The sequence below is a fragment of the Copadichromis virginalis genome, linkage group LG6 (assembly GCF_057382275.1).
Source record: "Copadichromis virginalis isolate Kocher_CV1m ecotype Utaka linkage group LG6, C_Virginalis_male_GT1.1, whole genome shotgun sequence".
Taxonomy (NCBI): domain Eukaryota; kingdom Metazoa; phylum Chordata; class Actinopteri; order Cichliformes; family Cichlidae; genus Copadichromis; species Copadichromis virginalis.
In genome coordinates, this window is record NC_140623.1 from 2,850,453 (window position 1) to 2,871,290 (window position 20,838).

Consider the following 20,838-nt stretch of genomic DNA (forward strand, 5'->3'; position numbering starts at 1 on the left):
GAGGTCTTCCAGTTCAGGATAGCGGAAGCCTTCCAAGTTTTCACATGCTCTAGACATGTAGCGAAGCGTTTCAGCACCTCTCTCCTGGACAGCCACCAGACTTTGTTGTGCAGCAGGAGATCGGCGTTGTCGACTTCTTCTAACAATGAACAAAACTGTCGGTGGCTTAATCTGTTCGCAATTATCTTGATAACGAGGTTCATCACTTCAACACATTCGGGGTGAATGTTTCTGCGCACAGTGCTTCTTGGTGGAGGATGCAGTGAAACGCCATCAGCTATCGATCCAGTGACTTTTGAAGTAAATTCACCAAGCCTAATGTGCTCATCTCATACTGGGTGCCCCATCAGTAGACACTGACACCAGGTGAGTGGTGTTTTTTCCTTTAGCTTCTAGACAACTCACAACAGCCTCACAAATGTCCTGCCCTCGTGTTTGGCCCTTTAGCGGTATGAGTTCAATCAGTTCTTCCTGCGGCCCATAACAGTTGACATATCTGCATAACAGTACTGTCTGCTCAACATCGTTCACTTGACTCATCACAGGCAATTGAAAATGATTGAGCTGAATTGATGTCATCAATTTGCCTACTGCTGATGTTTTCTGCCATTTTAATGGTCCTGTCTCTGACGGTCTTTGCAGAAAGAGGCATTTCTCTAATTTTCGGAACAATTTCCTGCTTGTTTTTAAAGTTGGAGAATAGATGCTCTGATGTTTTATGAACGATTCTTTCATAAATTCTCCGTCTGTGAACGGCTTCCTCCTCTTTACAATCTTCAGGGATGCTACACAACTAGCAGTGCTAGTTGACTGTGGAGAGCTGATCCACTTCTTGAAAGATAGCTTGCTCTCTTCAGCTTTTCGTAACAGTTCTGTCTTCGGCTCCATCTTCAGTTGGGGATTTTTCAGCGAATCCTTAGTGCTCTAACACATATCTATGTGTTGGAATGGCCCAGTCAAAGTCCAGATCTAAATCCAATTGAGAATCTGTGGCAAGATCTGAAAACTGCTGTTCACAAACGCTGTCCATCTAATCTGACTGAGCTGGAGCTGTTTTGCAAAGAAGAATGAGCAAGAATTTCAGTCTCTAGATGTGCAAAGCTGGTAGAGACAGACCCTAAACAGCGGTCCCCAACCCCCGGGCCACGGACCAGTACCAGTCTTACAATCCCACACACTGAGGAGTGTTTTGGTTGATATCTCTTGATTTTCCCATGTCACAGAAACAGGCTCTGTGTTTTGCCTTATATGCATCCACAGCTGTGCCACCAATTTACTCACATGGACTCTACTAACCTATCAGAAGCTTCTTCAGCTCAGAATGGAATCGTCTGGAGTTTCTTACTAATTAACAATAAACTTAATGTATATGTACTCCTAAATTTGATCAAAGTGATAAAAAATAGACAGCTCTGTCTCTCTTTATTCTGACATTTAACTAATTCAAAAGATATTTCAATATTTATCTAAAACAAAAGTTTACTCTAAATTGATGTTGTACAGTAAAAAAATGTTCTTGTGTTTTCCATAAAGTGTAAATATCTGGTTTCAACTGTGAATAAACTGCTGTGTATTGAAGTTCCTCTTGTTTTGCATAGAAATATACTGAACAACATACAAAGCATAATATATAAAATAACATCTACCTGAGTTTTTTCTTTGAAAGAAGCTCCTCATGTCCATTCTTGTATATCAGTGCATTACTGAAACCGATTTATTTAGCCGTGGAGGGAAACAACTGAAAATATGAAATAAACACACATGTAAGCTAAGACTCTCTAAAGAAACAGCATTGCTGTTGTTCGGCTTTTCATTTCGCCATTTGTTGATTCACTTGAAGACCAAGTAACGTAATATGGGTCAAGTGATCAGTTTGATATCAATCTTTCGTGATGCACCGTCATATTTACATTATTTGTACAGTACGAATGATTTGCTTTGGTACCTGGTCGAACTTCAGTTCTGCCTGGCTGCGTTTCTCCAACAGCGCACTCGCAGGCAGCAGCTGCCCCGCCCCGCTTAGTGTCTGAGCTCGGATCATACCAATTTTTACAGTCGTAAATTCCCACAGTGTGCACTATGTGCTTCGAATATTGTGTGTACTTTTTGTTTTATACAGTTGTCAGCCAGACATCTAACTATGAAAAAATTACACTCCAAAAGACCCCGGGCTTCTGACAAAACAACCCGGGCTTAAGCCCAGTAAGCCACCCCCACTCCGCCACTGGGTCAGATGGGTTAAAATTGCTAAATCTAGTGGCCACTGATCATCATTTAGTAATCAGATTACAGTAATGTGTTAGTGTAATCCGATTACTATTGCAAAAAAGGTCATTAGATTACTGTTACCTTCCCATGAGCACGCTGCATTACTAAAACCGTGATTTTTTTTGGCGAGAGTGTCTCATGACAATGACGTAAGCGAGTGAGACGTTTGTGGCAACAGCTGTGTGCAGATCAACAATGGAAAATATAATGAGTGTGGGAGAGCATATGAGCGTGCAGCGTTTGAAGCGTGGAACTACTGACCTTACTTTGAGTTTGATTCCGTAAAAAGTGACAAAAACATTCCGGTGTTCACTGCGTGGAAAGAAAACTTCTTTTTACAGCAAAAAATACCCCTAAACTTCCAGCGCCGAGTACACTGCCACAGGAACGTGAAATTCAGAGAAACTGGATTCTTCCACTGACATGACAGCTGCGACACACCTGCACCAGGGCAAACCTCCGGCTGCCCACTCCTGCTATACAGGTGAAAATAAAGCAACAAGACTGGTGAGTCTTTGATTTTATTTATTTTCTGCTGTGTTTTACGTCCATCTATTTGAAAGAGTGAGTGTAAACACAAAAAACTATTTAATTTTATATGCTGGAAAGTGCAGAAAATAGGTTTAAATGTTTGGTTAAACAAATTTCTTCCAGTCAGAGAATGTTGCACATAATTTAAGTTTTGCTTGATGCATAAAGTTAAAAGATTAAAACTAATAAAACAAGTTTTAAAAAAAGACTTTTTCATTTGATTACATTTTATATGGTGTTGGCCAGAGGGGCCGATGGTGCGATATGGCAGCCTCGCTTCTGTCAGTCTGCCCCAGGGCAGCTGTGGCTACAACCGTAGCTGCCTCCACCAGTCTGTGAATGTGAGAGTGAATGAATAGTGGCATTGTAAAGCGCTTTGGGTGCCTTGAAAAGCGCTATATAAATCCAATCCATTATTATTATTATTATTATATGATGAATTGGGCTGACAGATCTATTACTTTATTACCTATTCAGGTTGTAAAATGTTTTTAAAAAGTAGCTAAGTAACTAATTACTTCAAAAATAAGTAATCAGTAAGTAATGGGATTACTTTGGGGAAGTATTCAGTAATTAGTTACTGATTACTTTTTTCAAGTAACTTGACTGACACTGATGTTTAGCTACACGGGAAAACTTAATCTCTGGACAGAGCTCTCGATATCTTTCCAGGAATTTCCCTCGACTAAGCCATCTCATGTCAGTGTGTAGCAACAACTACGAATGGACCTCCAGTTGCGCACGAAATAGCCGTCTTTGAAGAGATCTGGTGCGATGGAACAGGCGAACTTTGTTGCCACATCCATTATCTCTTTCATGTTAAGCATTTTTGTGCATAATGTGTGTATTATGCAGTGATAATTGAGGAAGTCCGGGAAAGCATCGCCCTCCCTGCAACTGGCAATGAATCCATTTGAGCTATCATCGCAGGCCCTTTGTCTGTGGTGATGGACACCTATTTGTATACTGGGAGCTGGGTTTTCTCAATAAAGTTTCTGAAGAAAAATGTCCTCTCCTCACGTGTGTTCTTTCATGAGCAGTACTTTTAATAGCTCCTTTTTTGAAGCCATATCGGTAAACACCATCCGAATAAAAATGCACAACTGGGCTGTGTCACTCATGTCTGTAGACTTGTCCAGTAGCAGTGAGAAACACTCGCAGTTCGCAATATCCTTCCTTCTTACTTGGTCCAGAGCCCCCACTCATTTTTATATCCGTTTCTGAGTTTTGCAGCACTTGGCGTGCCTTTACGAGCATACGTTGTTACCAACGTGTCAGAAAAGGTCAGATATCAGACTGGCTGCCCTGTATGTAAATCAGGTGACAAATTTCACAGTGAGCATGGATAATAAATAGGCTGACATCTAATTTTTAATGCCATGCGATCTACCCACACTACCGTTGCAATCAACCGGTATATATATATATATATATATATATATAAAAACACCCAGCACGCCCCTGCGGGCGGTTTATCCTTCAAGCTCGGGTCCTCTACCAGAGGCCTGGGAGCTTGAGGGTCCTGCGCAGTATCTTAGCTGTTCCCAGGACTGCGCTCTTCTGGACAGAGATCTCCGATGTTGTTCCCGGGATCTGCTGGAGCCACTCGCCTAGCTTGGGAGTCACCGCACCTAGTGCTCCGATTACCACGGGGACCACCGTTACCTTCACCCTCCACATCCTCTCGAGCTCTTCTCTGAGCCCTTGGTATTTCTCCAGCTTCTCGTGTTCCTTCTTCCTGATATTGCTGTCATTCGGAACCGCTACATCGATCACTACGGCCGTCTTCTTCTGTTTGTCTACCACCACTATGTCCGGTTGGTTAGCCACCACCATTTTGTCCGTCTGTATCTGGAAGTCCCACAGGATCTTAGCTCGGTCATTCTCCACCACCCTTGGGGGCATCTCCCATTTTGACCTCGGGACTTCCAGGTTATACTCGGCACAGATGTTCCTGTACACTATGCCGGCCACTTGGTTATGGCGTTCCATGTATGCCTTGCCTGCTAGCATCTTGCACCCTGCTGTTATGTGCTGGATTGTCTCTGGGGCATCTTTACACAGCCTGCACCTGGGGTCTTGCCTGGTGTGATAGACCCCAGCCTCTATGGATCTTGTGCTCTTGTGCATGCAGCTGGATAGCGTAGTGGTTAGACTACACGCCTTTGGAGCAGAGGGTCGCAAGTTCGATTCCTGCCTGGGGCGTCTGTATCCAGTAAGGGTCCTAAGGCTAGACCCCCTATGCTAAGCAAGCCTACCGCAGACATGAGCGAGACAGATAAATATGAAGGCATGCCGGCTCGGACGTCGCCCGGATCAACAAGGTCCGCGTCAGGTGTTGAGGAACCAGGGCACCCTGACGAAAAGTGGGCTACTGGAACAAGAAGGCATCGGTGGGCAAGGGACGAAAACAGGGCGTTGTTGGAATGCTACTACGCAAGTAACCCCGGCGGAAGGGGCTACATGAATAGGATGAGGGACCTATGGAGAGATATATATATATATATATATATATATAATATTTACATTTCTTTGTGTCTGATGGTGTTGACAAAAACCTTGCACTTCCCCAGCAAAAACATAAATTAAAAAACACCTGGGAGATTGTACCAAAACATAGTCAGACAGCCAAAACTTTGTGTAACAATTATATGTAAATGTGTTTTTGAAAAATCAAAAAATAACTTTTTTACCTGTTTTAGTCACTAATCTCAGGAATCGCTGAAATGCGAACTACCAAGAAAAAGAATTGCATTTTTTTAAATTTAAATTTAACCCTATTACAACTGTTGTGAAACTAATGCAGCATTTCATATAACACCATATCAACAGTCAAACATGGTGGTGGTAATGTGATGGTCTATGGCTGTTTTGCTGCTTGAAGACATGGACGACTATAATTTGGAACCATGAAATCTGAAATGTTTACGTGTGACAAATATGCAAAAAAGCTCCTGAGAAATCCAGATGAGGTTAAATCCTTTTCACATTCAATGAAAGATTGAGAAACATTTCCTTTTTTACATTTATTTTTTAAAAATCAACAACATCTGACTTTTTTTCCTCTACTATAAGAACCCAGAGGTTTATTCCCATGATGCACTTCTCTCGTGGAAACATGTAGTCCTCTGAAAGAGACACAAGCCGTCTTTTAGGCCAGGCTTCTTTGCCGGGGCTTGATCCTCAGATATAGCTGGGAATGAAAGATAGAGAGTTTCTCATTAAAACACCATTAAGATAACATTAAATACTGAAACGTCAAACTTAAGACTGTTAAGTAACAGGATTCTCAAAGCAGTTTTTAAATCTGATTAAAACATGTGATTTAAGGCCAACCTGAAGTAGCAACAGATTGGCAGACTAGACAGTTTAATTCCCGCACATTAGGAAATCTTACCGTCTTATTCTTTATTACATTTTTCTGATATTCTCCTGGGATGCTTTTTTACTTTAACAAGAAAGTTTTAAATGCTGATGTAATGGGACCCTAAACCCAGAAACCCAGAAATGTTTATAAAAGCTCTGCTAAATTTGGCATGGGCGGCTCACCCCCAGAAGGTTTCGGGGAATGTATCCCTCATGGTCACCGCATCGTGCCCACCACCACTCCGTTTCCACCTCATCCTCCCTTCTCAGCACTGTCATGCAGTCACCCTCACTGAAGCAAAGCTCGTCGTCACTCTGAGGCTTATAGTCCCACAGGGCATACACTACACCGTGATTCATCACACCCATCTTCTCCTGAACACCTAAAAAGACAAAAATAGGTTAAAAGTTAATGAGTCTGATATTCTTTAAGCTTTTATGTGAAAATGTAATAACCTGAGACACATTTAAACTACTTTAAGTCCAAGTGCATTTGCTGAAACACAAGCCTCACAAGTCTAGAAAACTTTTACAAAATTGATTTACTTCCTTGATATAACTGGTCTGAACCAAACCCCCTTAAAATGCATGAACCTATGCAACAGTCCTCAAAATCCAGGCAGATCATAACAAGATCCTTATGGCACCAAAGATCTTTTAAATCTCCTAAAGAACAATTAAGCAAATTCCAAACTCGCCTGTAACCTGCACAGACACCCATCATACATCAGTAAATCTCTTGTTGCTACAGAACACGCTCAACCCCTTGAAAGATTTGCGAAATTGTCCTTGAAACCAACAAATGTGTTATGAACTATGAGGCTTATCTCCCTGAACCCCTTTTGTTAATATGTTAACAGGTTTTGTCTCACCATAGAGGAACTGGGAGCACTGGGCATAGCCATCTTCCATCTCTTCGCACTTGTCAGCAGCTGTCTGCATGTCACTATATGTTGTGGCAAATACAGCTGCTCCAGACTCGACAAGGAACTTACAGACCTGAACGTTGTTACAGGAGGCAGCACAGTGAAGGGGCGTCCTGGAGACACAAACAGAAGGAGAATGAGTAGTTAGTTAATAAGGACTGGTGCTGTGCCAAATTAATTTGTTTTCTTCCTACCATAGACAATGTAAAAGACAGACATAACATCCGGAAGTTATGTCCGGAGGTGTCACCATGGCTAAGTCCATCTTTTATACTGCCCGTGTTTTCTACTGTTTCCTACATAGGCTCACCAGCCGTCACTGTCGGCAGCATTAACATTGACACCAAACTGAACCAAAAACTTGACAATCTCGGTGTGGCCGGCACAAACTGCGTTGTGCAGAGCCGTGATGCCCTCGTCGTTCGGCATACTAGGGTCATCCACCTGAAAGACACACAGTAACATACTGACCATATACCCTGGGGTGAAGAACAATCACGGAATTTGCAAGTATAAATCTTTTTAGTGGATCTATAAAATAAGTATAGCAGTGTGTAGCTCCCACAATTTTTTGGTACATGTACAATGATAATAATGGGCTATTTTATTCTATTTGTTTTGTGTGACTCACATCATAGATAACCCTCTGAACAAGATCATATTCGCCCTCCAGAGATGAATCCAGTAGCAGGGCCAAAGGGTTGAACTTGACCCGCAAATTGTGGTTGGCTCGCTCTTTGCCAGCTTTATGGAGGATTGATTTCTTACCCTAAGAAGAAAACAGAACTGCAATGAATTAGAAAAAAAATTGTGTTTGCATTTTAGGCAAACTGGATTTTTAATAACCTCTCAAAATCACTCACCGGCAGAACTGTGACCTGTCCTGCAACCTCTGGTGGCTGCAGGGGAACGGTATCATCTCCCTCTTCCAACTCCCCGCAGCTGGGGTAAGGTGGGGGTGGGTAAGGAGGGAACTCCTCTAGAAACGGTTCCTGGTGAGCTAAGGTTGATGGACATTTCTCTTTCTCCTTGTCCTTGTCTTCCAGCGGTGATAGCATGCAGTGGCAGGAAGTAGGATCAGAGATGGGTGAGCAAGGGGGTAGTGGGGGTGGGGTCAAACTTTTCTCAGGGAGTGGCTCTTTCAAGTCACTTTCACTTTCATCCTGAACCCTGGCTGCTCCATCTATGCCACCCATCCCGTCCTCATGAACTGTAGGCTGTATATGGATCCCTGCAGAATTAGCCGTCTCCATGGGGATGGTTTCCATAGCAGCCAGAGTGGTTTTCTGGTAGAGCAGTTTCTGAATGTTGGGTCCTGCTGGGCCTTCGGGCTCTGTGATTGAGTTGCGTTTCTTCAGGGGTCGGGGTGCATGTTGCAGCCGGCGACGCAGATTATCCAGGTCAGCATCACTGGGGTTCCTGTGAGAGTTTGATATGAAGGGGAGGAGCTTGGTGGGGCTGAGCGGGCGAGGGATACTGTGTTCCGCTGTTTCTCCTCCGATACCTTCAGTGTTACCTGGGCAACTGTTGTCAGCTTCACTTCCGTCAGGTGCACAAAATTCAGAATTGAAGGAATGGTTTTCTGAGCTGATTGATTGCTGCCTGCTGCTGGCTGGAAGGACTGGTTTTCCATACACTAAGAAAGGAAAGAAAATACATGGATTCACAAGACGTTTCTCACAGCAAGCTCTATTTGACCTCCATTAAACAAACGCACAGATTACAAATTACATGTTTGATTATTGTTTGGGGTGAGAGGAAAAAAAACTCCCCCAAAAAACGTCATTATTGATAGATAAGTACCTGTTTTTCCTAAATACTGATACTGAAAAAGCTTGCTTTACCAATAGACTACAAAGCAAAGGCAAATCAAGTGGTATCTAAATCAGTCCCTGACAACATGCCAGTAAATACCAGTCACAGCTGTTCCCTTCACCTCACATGGTGAAGTTTCCAAAATATAGTCTGAACAAGTACAACATCACAGAGGAAATGCTATCAAGTACTGGGCTATAAGTTTTATTTACATCCATCATGCAGGTATAATTAATGGAGTGAAATACTCCGTATCTTACTTCTAGGAGACAGGCTTATGGCCTGTATTTGTATAGCGCTTTACTAGTCCTTAAGGATCCCAAAGCGCTTTACACTACATCCAGTCATCCACCCATTCACGCACACATTCACACATATTGGTGATGGCAGCTACATTGTAGCCACAGCCACCCTGGGGCGCACCGACACAGGCGAGGCTGCCGGACACTGGCGCCACCGGGCCTTCTGACCACCGCCAGTTTTCTCTGTGTCAATCGTTCCTAGTTTAGTTATCTGTATTTCTAGCCTAGGTTGTCTGGTATCTGGTCCTGTTCATGCCTGGTCTCACCTCAGTGTCCTCAGTGTAATGACGGGATTTCTGTGAGCAGTTTTGTAGAAATGGTGTCTAAAGGACCACTGATGGTTTTTTATAAAGTAATTATTGAAGTTAACTCAGGAAGATCAATTGGAGAAAAAGAGACAAAATAAATATCAGTGGTTCTGAAAGTACATGATGTTACATCTGTGAGATTGTTATGAGTAATTTTTTACTGCTGATCTGCTGTTGGCACATGACATTGAAGAAGACAACGGGATGAATTATATCCTTAATTTAAGGATATAATTCCTCCCCTTGTACACTTTCAGAAAGACATCTGCTGTGATGAAATCTATTCCTCACTGCTGTGTAATCCATTATTGTAGATTGAAATGTTATTAGGAAATGATCAGACAAAACAGGGTTTTCAGGAAATACTGTTAACTGTTCAGTTTCCATCCCATATGTCACAACAAGATCTAGTGTATGATTAAAGTGGTGGGTGGGTTATTTTTTCATTTTGAATACAACGGATTAAATGCATGGATGATAAAATCACCTACAATAATTATTCTATTATTATTATTCTATCTGAGCACTAAATAAGATAAAAATTCTGAGAAAACAGCCAGAAACCGCGAGGCCCAAGTGAACAATAACAAATAAAGCTGTTTGTGTGGCTGTAATTTCAAATAAATTACAACTCTGCCTGTGTCTTTGGTTGATTAATAAGCTGGAGTGGAAGATTGCTGTCAAACCCCGTCCTCAGCCTGTGCTTCGAGGTTTTGGACAGTTGGTATAACTCATGGCTGTTGAATCATTTAAACTAACATAATCATCCTGCTGTAACCAGGTTTCTGTAAGGTGGAGGAATTTGTAGATCAATTACTAACAGGGACTTATATTATTTAATAATAGACACTATTTTACTCTTTGGTGCATTTGTGGATACTATGTTTTTCTTTTGTTGTGATTTTTTATGTTTAAGTCATTATTTTGCTGACACAGACACAGTCTCTAAAGGGCATGGGGTTTTGGGGGATAACAGGGGGAGAGAAGCTGTGGAGAGGCGCGTAAGACTGCGACTCTGCTTCCTGATCCCAACTCTCGATAGTCACGCTTTTTTTGTGGGGGGGAATTATTAGAGACATGGACAGTTTGGTTGTGTGGTGGTGTGAAGAGTGAAGAGGCCAAGGTACTAGTCAGTCGGCTACGAGCTAAGCTAAGGTAGTGAGTCCCTAAAGATGAATGAATACTTTGAATATAATTAGCGGGTTATTCAACAGAAAGTGTGCTTTGGATAAAGCATTTAAGGATTACACTATGTAATAATATAAGTTTTTAGATCAAATTTGAATCGAAATAAGCTACAGAAAACACCACTGTGTGCTGTAACAGGAACAGGAAGTGATGCTCTACCCCAAGACCAAGTGTTGGCAAGTTTGTCGCACACACCTTATTTTTCTGCAAAGATGTAAATGCAAAAGCCTCTCCCCTGTTGACTGAATTTTGATGTTTTGGTGAAATTTTTTCAATTCATATTTTTCTACTAAGACATATACTACATTTTGGTGAATAAGGAGGACCAGTGCTTCCAAGGACCAATCTTACACTGATCAAAATAATCAGAAAAATCACTTTGGCCATAATTGTGCAGCCCTATCTTAACAGGAAGAGTATTCTAATACACGGGCAACCGTATCAGTGGATTACCTCGGGGCTGGCTCCGAGGCAGTGTTCCTTGGCCACTATGTTGGTATCCCTTCCCCAGTGTAGCCTGCTGGGTGTACATCGAGTAGATTGAGGAAGCCGCCAGGGTCTGAGGTTTCTGAAGCACAGGTGGGGGACAATCAGAGAGTTCTGGGGTGTAAGGTCGCACAGCAGCAGCTGGAGGACTCTCCTGCTTGTTGGGCAAAGGGAGGGTGTTGCTATGACTGGATAGAATTCCTGGAGCCCTGAGGGGGGCCCCAACTGGCTTCACCTTACCAGGGAAGGTGCCAGTGTTATAGGGGGCTTTGGAGAAGGCTGACAGGCCAGAAGATCGGAATGGTTTGGGCTTGCTGGGAACTGGAGGTGGTGCTGTCAACTTGGAAAGACTTTTGGATGAGACCTGAAAGTAAAATATAGCAAACGTGGAAACACAGGGTTATACTCAGAGATTGATGATATAACTGCAAAATACAGAAAATGAAGCAATAAATCAAATATCAAAATGAGCTGAAATGTAAAATGGCTTTACATTAAAATTGTAAGTGCTCAGCAGCTATTAACCAGTTTGAGTTTGACTTTTCATATTTAACCTTACAATTATTGTACCGTAATTGTCGGGCTATAAGCCGCTACTTTTTGCACCAGCTTTGAACCCTGCGGCTTTTAGTCAGGTGCGGCTTTTCTGTGGATTGTCCGTGATTTTTGTCATATCGTAAGACGATTTGTTTTGTTTGTTCCGCTGTTGTACGGCACTACGTTGCCTGGCGGAAGGGCATGTGATCAGACACACAGTATCGGGGTTCAAGAGTGGTATGTTGGTCACATGTCCGTCCGCCAGGCAACGTAGTGCCGTACGTAGTGCCGTACGTAGTGCCGTACGTAGTGCCGTACGAAGTAGCGCGAAAAACAAACTTCAAAGTAGCACTACACGTTCAGCGGGAGGCGTGGATGATGAGCGGCGATAAACTTGCAAAAAGCAAGTTATGCTCAACTCCACCGGTGGATTCTGACAGCGTGGAAAAGTGTGAAAGCATCCACGATCACCAACGGATTTCGAAGGGCTGGACTGCTGCATGATGGAGAGGAGGACACCGCCACAGCCCTTCAGAGGGTGTTCGACTCTGACACTGACAACGAGGATTTCTTTGGTTTTGAAAGTGACAACGAAGGAAAGAAGCTGAGAGTGGATGACGAAGCCATCCTGAGCCTCTTCGTTTCCGACACTGGAGGAGAGGACTTTGGTGGTTTTAGTGCGCAGGAAGAAGAGAAAGATGGTGAGTGACTGACTTTTCCTCTTGTTAAAGCCGTGTCGCTGCACCTGAGCCTAAAAGGTAGTCCGAATCTATTTTTCTGGTGTGCTGTAGGTTATTGTTATGTACTACATTTGTTACTCATTTATGAAGCACAGTACATTTTTCGTACTTGTAATTACAGCTACTTGTACATATACCTAAAAAGTTATGCAAATATGTACCCATAACTTGTTTTTCAAAATATTAATAAAAGGGGTGTGTCTCCAAACAGCCGTCTCTTTCCTGACAATTCCCTTTGTGCATATTCTCTTACATATGATAAGTCAACATTGAAACACCTGCGGCTTTTAGTCAGGTGCGGCTAATGTATGTACAAAACAGGATTTTCCCCTGATTTTAGCTGTATGAGATGTAGAGACTAAATGGAAGCCCACTGATACCTGATTGTCCCTGAGCAGGTTCTCTGTGGAACGATTAGATCGTGAGGGGATGGGAGGAGGAATGTCGGACCCAGAGTAGCTCTTGTCTATGGCGGTCTCACCACCTAGAAAAGAGAAAGTAACTCTAACATCCGTGGGACTTTGTTTAAACAATTTTCTATCTCCCAGATCTCATTCCTTCTATTCTCAGGTCTGTCATTTGTACATGGATATGAATGCATGGATAGACTATCCTTAAATTAGGTTTTCAGTGAATGTCTCAATGTCTCAATGAATCAGCATGCCTGAACGTTTATGTGTCAGATTAGAAATGTAGTAACAAATGATTGTAAAGGCATAGAAAGTTTAAATCCTCTTTCTGCAAAAGGTAAAACAGAAACAGGACCTAACTGACCTGAGTTGCGGCAGCTTAGACTCGACATGCGAGGCAGAGTGGAGGCATGCTCGTAACCCCTACTGGATTCGGAAAATGAGCTTTCCCAGTCAAAGATCTTGCTTGTTTTTAAGGTGTTGAAACCTGTGAGGCAGAGATAACTACATCAAGTAGAGTTTTGGTACTAGAAATAGAAGTGACTAACTCAGACTCAAATAGTGTTTCAGCATGCTAGGACAGACTCAAAACATAGAAAAATATATTTCTTACATCACGGAAACATGTACCTGAGGCTGGTTTGACAGGCCTAGGAGGTGGCTTCAGTGATGAATCAGCCATGGGCAGGGTGGCAGTGCCATCTGGGTATGCTGGCTTCACCAGAATCTCCTGGCGGACCGGCACAGGTGGCCCCTGAGAGCTTGATGTGGAGGATGACTGGATGTACGGCCCCACCGCTGCCACTCTGGAGCCCATGCTATATTGTGGGGCTGTACAGTCTGAAGCCACCTGGAGTGAGCAGAAATGTTTGACTGCTGCAGCCTTTTCGATCAGTACTTGTATATTAAGCAAACAACAACAAAGCAAAAATAAATGTTTTGTACAAAAAACAAACAAAAAAAACTTGAAATTGTAGAAATCTACTTTTGCTGATATTTTTTTCCTATATAAACTCACTGGCTGGTTCTCACTCTGCTGCAAAGCAGCCTTTTTCTTCCAGAGCCGTTCCCGGAGTTCAACCAACCGACGGTCCATCGCAGCTACTTCCAAGTTCCTTTTGTTCAAGCTGTCTCTCTGCTGCTGCAGCCTGCCACTATGATCCTGATTCAGCTTGTTTCTTAGCTGTTTGGAAAGGAGGGGGTGAGAAGTCAAAGTATGATTGAAAACCAACAGAAAAAATATTGTCTAGAATAATTTATTAGACACTAGGTTTAACCTCCTAGCAACTGTAGCTGGAAGTACTAACAGTGTGAGATAGAGGTATGTACAGCCTGATATCAAATCACTCCCTATATCAGTGGTTCCCAAACTTTTTTTGCTAGGCCCCCCTTTGTTTTATAAGAAAAATGTTCATTTAGTTTACATTTAGTAAACAATTAAACAAATACAAGTAACCTGCAATAAATTACAGGTAGTAATAAAATACACTACTAACTCTTTTACGCTACATCCACACCTGGGTTTGGCTGTCGGAGGGGTGCTTTTTTGAACTGCAGGTCCTTGAAGGGTAATACAGTTTGAAGCTGGAGGATCGCTATATTAATATCCGAGAGAAGCTAGCTCCCCTAACTAGTGATGTGCAATACCACTGATTTCCTTTCCGGTCCGATACCAAGTAATATTCAGGGTGGTATCGACGATACTGATCCGATACCGATACTTTGTACAAAAACTTATTTTATTTATTGTATCTCAAATTATAGCGTCATAATGATTACAGGACATCAGATTACTTGTTCTTATCACTTAATAATGCAGAGTTCATCATATAGAAATAAAAAAAAAGAAGTTGTGTTATATGAACACCTTGCCTGCCTGCAGCACTAAAGGACTCTGTGAGAGACGTCTGTCTCGCCCTAGCAGCACCTGTCCCTCTCCTCCTCTTCAGTTCGCCTCAGCATACGCTCGTCATATTCTGTGAGATGATTTACTCTGAGGTGTTTGACAAGTTTAGTGATGTTGCCACAACCATACATGCCAACCCTCCTGATTTTTCCGGGAGAATCTCGAATTTCAGTGCCCCTCTTGAAAATCTCCTGGAGACGCCATTTTTTCCACCCGGACAACAAAATTGAAAAACCATATCGCAGAATTCATAGCGCGGCCAGCCAATTCCAGTTTCCAACAATGGCGACAGCTACTTAGTTTTAATATTACTCTTATTTCTCTTTGTGGGTCGCAAAAAAGCTTTTGACATATTTTCAGGTGAGAATGTAGCTGTGCAAACTTCAAATATCTGAGACGATCGACACATCGTTTTCAAACCCCCGCGGTCTTTCACTACTCAGGTTAAACATGATATATAAGTCACTTTGATAACTTAAAAATTTTATTGTTTGACTTTTTCAGTGTTTTATTTGTTCGTGAGTAAATCGGTTTGGCTGAAATTAAAGTTATTAGATTAGATTAAATTAAATTTAACTTTATTAATCCCTCGGAAGGGTTCCTCCGGGTTTTCACACAGCTGAATAAACGTCAAACAGAAAATGATTAAACAGAAGTGTGAGACGGTCGAGAGTTTACGCCAGCGCCCGGGTTATATTTTAGACAGCAAGGAGCAGACGGCAGAGTTTCACTCCACCGAGGGAGCTCGTGACGTACTACCCGGCTTTCTTTAGACCGCGAAGGCCGGGTCCTCAGGTGGAAGCAGCCTCTGAATTTGGACACCCCCGCTGTTTCCGGGCCGGCCAATAATAACGGTGACATTTAACGTATTTTATCTGAAAAATAAACACTGTAAAATATATTTATCACCCTAAATTACTAAAATATTGATATTTTAATGTCAGAATCGATTCTAGAACATAAGTGATTGGTATCGGAGGAACCGATATTTCAGGATCGATCCGCACATCACTACCCCTAACTTTCAGCAGCTGTTGAAAGGATAAAGTTGTGGTATATCAGTGGTTAGAAATACCATTATTACTTTGGGATTAGTTTAACACAAAGTTAGTGCTGATCTGGGAACATTGCTGTGAGTCACAGTGCGCAGCCTAAAGATCCTTTCACATCGGCGGCAGCATGTGCTGCTAATGCTAACTAAAGGCCAAGGATCCAGAATTTGTTGCGCTGGCTGTTGAGCTCTGTGGGTTGTTGCAGCAGCTCTACCTGTACTAGATGCACCTGCTCCTTGTCGTTTCTATCTCTGACTTTATGTCCTCTACAAGAGTTTTTTTTTTTTTTTGCTGGTCCTTCAAATGTTCAGTAAAACATGTATGCTAATTCATAACGAAGAATGCTTTGTAACTATCCCCACTAGTGAAGACTGTCATTTCCACAACACTGCCCCCCCTCCCCACCCCGAGGTCCACAGCGCTGTTGAAAAGGCTCTGGAGGTCCCTGTATTAAGCACGTAAACCTGTGACACAAAAATCACCAAACTCGGACCACCACAGACTGTTTTCCTTCGTGGTGATGAAGGAAAACGCTGGGCTGGCATGTAAAAGGGCATTTATTCCCTTCAAGGACCTGAAGCTCCATAAAGCACCCCTCCAATAGCCAAACCCATCTGTTCTCTGATTGGATAGTTAAATTTGTGATTGACATGACATTGGCCAATCAGATGAAAGGAAGAAAAATAGGGTCAAAATTCGTACTTGTAACTTGAAACTTGAGTGCAGAGTTTCACGTGTATTTTTTGCTCAGTCTACACACAAATCTTTTTTACACACACACAAATTCGTTTTACACATACAAATCCTGATTTACAAATACTAAATATTTATGACCACAATTTGAGCCCATATACACTCAACAAAAATATAAACGCAACATCTTTGTTACTGCTCCCATTCCCCATGGGATGGACGTAGAGACCTAAAATTCATTCCAGATACACAATATAACCGTCCCTCCCAAACAGTGGTCACAAATCAGTCCAAATGTGTGGTAGTGGGCACATCTGCTATATTGAGATAATCCATCCCACCTCACAGGTGTGCCACATCAGGATGCTGATCTGACATCATGAGTAGTGCACAGGTGTACCTCAGACTGCCCACAACAAAAGGCCACCCTGGAATGTGCAGTTTTTTGCGCTATTGGGGGTCTGGGGACCCAGAACCGGTCAGTATCTGGTGTGACCACCATTTGCCTCATGCAGTGCAACACATCGTCGCATGGAGTCTATCAGATTGTCAATTGTGGCCTGTGGAACGTTGGTCCACTCCACTTCAATGGCTGTGCGAGGTTGTTGGATATTCGTGGGAACTGGTACACGCTGTCGTATACGCCGGTCAAGCACATCCCGAACATGCTCAATGGGTGACATGTCCGGTGAGTATGCTGGCCATGCAAGAACTGGGACATTCTCAGCTGCCATCTGCCCTGAACAATGTGAACCATGATTCATCCGTGAAGCGCACACCTCTCCAACGTGCCAGACGCCATCGAATGTGAGCATTTGCCCACACAAGTCTGTTACGGCGACGAGCTGGAGTCAGGTCAAGACCCCGATGAGGACGACGGGCATGCAGTTGAGCGTCCCTGAGACGGTTTCTGACAGTTTGTGCAGAAATTGTTTGGTTGTGCAAACCAATTGTTCCAGCAGCTGTCTGGGTGGCTGGTCTCAGACGATCTTGGAGGTGAACCTGCTGGATGTGGAGGTCCTGGGCTGGTGTGGTTACACGAGGTCTGCGGTTGTGAGGCCGGTTGGATGTGCTGCCATATTCTCTGACACGCCTGTGGAGACGGCTTATGGTTGAGAAATGAACATTCAATGCACGGGCGACAGATCTGGTTGACATTCCTGCTGTCAGCATGCCAATTGCACGCTCCCTCATTGCTTGTGGCATCTGTGGCATTTTGCTGTGAGACAAAACTGCACATTCCAGGGTGGCCTTTTGTTGTGGGCAGTCTGAGGTACACCTGTGCACTACTCATGATGTCAGATCAGCATCCTGATGTGGCACACCTGTGAGGTGGGATGGATTATCTCAATATAGCAGATGTGCCCACTACCACACATTTGGACTGATTTGTGACCACTGTTTGGGAGGGATGGTTATATTGTGTATCTGGAATGAATTTTAGGTCTCTACGTCCATCCCATGGGGAATGGGAGCAGTAACAAAGGTGTTGCGTTTATATTTTTGTTGAGTGTAGTTGGTCATTATAAGAAGTGTTTGTGAACTAAACATCAAGAATGTGGGATACTGTTTGTCCGTGATTTGGAGAGCCCAGTTCGTGCTCCCGACACAGGGAAAACCAATTCTACAGGGGAGGCCTACCTTGGCCTTGTGCAGGTAAAGCCAAAGGGAAGATATGTTTCACCATATTTTCTAGTCTTTGGCTTGGAAGGCAGTTGGTTTGGAAACATATTTGGCGATGTTTCATACCCTGCTTTGCGTATGTGTGGAAGCCCCGCCAAAAACCTGTCCATTATGCTACCATGCCCCCCCCCTGCAATGGCTCTGCACCCCCCCCCCCTCCCCAGGGGGTGGGCCACACACTTTGGGAACCTCTTCTTAAGTCTTAAGTCATGACACACTTCTCTCCCCAACATAAGTTGCCAATATATTTTAAAAGTATTGGTATTGGATTGATACCAAAATATACTGCACAGCACTACAGACAGGATGAGAGTGCAGGAATGTCTTAAAGACATAAAGACCTGGATGGCCACTAACTTTCTGCTTCTTAATTCAGATCAAACTGAGGTTATTGTAGTCGGCCCTGAAAAGCCTAGAAATATGGTATCGAACCAGATTCTTACTCTGGATGGCATTACCTTGGCCTCCAGTAACACTGTGAGGAACCTTGGAGTCATTTTTGACCAGGACATGTCCTTCAACGCACATATTAAACAAATATGTAAGACTGCTTTCTTCCATTTGCACAACATCTCTAAAGTTAGAAATATCCTGTCTCAGAGTGACGCTGAAAAACTAGTTCATGCATTTATTACTTCCAGGCTGGACGACTGTAATTCATTATTATCAGGAAGTCCTAAAAACTCCCTGAAAAGCCTTCAGCTAATCCAAAATGCTGCAGCAAGAGTCCTGACAGGGACTAGAAAGAGAGAGCATATTTCTCCTGTTTTGGCTTCCCTTCATTGGCTTCCTGTTAAATCCAGAATTGAATTCAAAATCCTGCTCCTCACATACAAGGTCTTAAATAATCAGGCCCCATCTTATCTTAATGACCTTGTAGTACCATATCACCCTATTAGAGCACTTCGCTCTCGCTCTGCAGGCCTACTTGTTGTTCCTAGAGTATTTAAAAGTAGAATGGGAGGCAGAGCCTTCAGTTTTCAGGCCCCTCTTCTGTGGAACCAGCTTCCAGTTTGGATTCAGGAGACAGACACTATCTCTACTTTCAAGATTAGGCTTCAAACTTTCCTTTTTGCTAAAGCATATAGTTAGGGCTGGACCAGGTGACCCTGAATCCTCCCTTAGTTATGCTGCAATAGACGTAGGCTGCCGGGGATTCCCATGATGCATTGAGTTTTTCCTTTCCAGTCACCTTTCTCACTCACTATGTATTAACAGACCTCTCTGCATTGAATCATATCTGTTATTAATCTCTGTCTCTCTTCCACAGCATGTCTTTGTCCTGTCTCCTTCTCTCACCCCAACCGGTGGCAGAAGATGGCCCCGCCCCTCCCTGAGCCTGGTTCTGCTGGTCCTTCCTGTTAAAAGGGAGTTTTTCCTTCCCACTGTCGCCAAAGTGCTGCTCATAGGGGGTCATATGATTGTTGGGTTTTTCTCTGTATCTATGAAGCGCCTTGAGGCGACTTTTGTTGTGATTTGGCGCTATATAAATAAAATTGAATTGAATTGAAGAGAGGTTAGATTTAAAGGTAAGGACTGCTCAGTGACGTTTGATAAACTGCAAATTTAAAGCTTCCATGTGACGTCATAATTTTAATCACATACGATGTGTTTTGATAAATTATGTATTTTCATTTTGCAAAACAAACAAAGCTATACTAATTTTGTGTTATTCAACTGTTGCATTAAATTACTGCATTAATGTAGTGAACAAGCTTTAAGCTGATGACGCTTGGGTTCATTCAGTGAATTCCAACTTTATACTACCTTGTGTCAGTGTAAGGGATGGATATCAGCCAAGATAGCTTGTGAAACTGCTTACATCGTGTTGAATTCAGTTGTGTAAATCCACAAAAAGCAGGTCAGCTGATAACAGCGACACGGAAAACCTACTGAAGCTTACATGAAAAATGACTGTGATTCTTTTCCCTATGCTGAGCTACTGCACAGATCTCAGGGTTCCCCCACCTGCTGAATCCCACTCTAACTCTTGACTCATTGTACTGTTTAGGTGTGGAGACAAAGTCACCGTCTACAATGTGGGCGACAGAAAATAGCTATTTGTTTAAAAGTCTGTAAAGTCTGTACTTTTGCCACCTCTGAACATAACAACAACCAGTGGCTACTTTCAGCCATGTTTCACATCTGTATTGGCTTGTTGTAAGCCTGTTTGCTGGCTTGTTTGCAAACTTCTATATAATTATCAATTATAATTAGGGTTTAGGGTTAAACAGAACAAATGCAATGATGGAGTACTCAAGAGCTCCAAATGAGAAATGTTTTTTCTATGATGTATTAAGCACTTATCACTATTTCTGACACGCTGAACTTAATTTAAAGAAAAGAGTGCAAGAGGCTTTCATTTATATCATTTTATTTTTTCCATTTATTAGGCTAGGATAAGACCATAGTCCCCCGTTTATCAGGCAGGGAATTTTGCTCCCCTGTCACACCTGATCATAAGTGATAATGAGAAAACATACTGGATGCTTTAATTTGGTTTTCATTTACAGGCCTCCCCAACCTGCATGCACCCATGTGATTACAAATACAGAAAAACCCTGATTAACCGTACTCTCTTCAGCGATCCTGCACACAGTCATTATGCCTCCAAAGAAAGGCAGCAC

The 20,838-nt window shown here is 42.8% G+C and overlaps 1 protein-coding gene across 1 annotated transcript in view; it reads right to left on the bottom strand.

Annotated features, from left to right (window-relative positions):
- Positions 1 to 5,810: 5,810 nt before the first annotated feature.
- LOC146706924 (apoptosis-stimulating of p53 protein 2-like) overlaps positions 5,811 to 20,838 on the bottom strand; it is a 38,191-nt gene continuing 23,163 nt past the window's right edge. The window contains exons 8-18 of the mRNA XM_085458223.1: positions 13,896 to 14,060; positions 13,508 to 13,727; positions 13,242 to 13,364; positions 12,848 to 12,951; positions 11,158 to 11,554; positions 7,955 to 8,727; positions 7,723 to 7,860; positions 7,402 to 7,535; positions 7,038 to 7,204; positions 6,349 to 6,548; positions 5,811 to 5,992 (exon numbers count right to left, since the gene is read on the bottom strand). Of these exons, the coding sequence (XP_085314349.1) occupies positions 5,951 to 5,992; positions 6,349 to 6,548; positions 7,038 to 7,204; positions 7,402 to 7,535; positions 7,723 to 7,860; positions 7,955 to 8,727; positions 11,158 to 11,554; positions 12,848 to 12,951; positions 13,242 to 13,364; positions 13,508 to 13,727; positions 13,896 to 14,060 (2,463 nt within the window). The 3' untranslated portion in view covers positions 5,811 to 5,950. The remainder of the gene's footprint in view (positions 5,993 to 6,348; positions 6,549 to 7,037; positions 7,205 to 7,401; positions 7,536 to 7,722; positions 7,861 to 7,954; positions 8,728 to 11,157; positions 11,555 to 12,847; positions 12,952 to 13,241; positions 13,365 to 13,507; positions 13,728 to 13,895; positions 14,061 to 20,838) is intronic.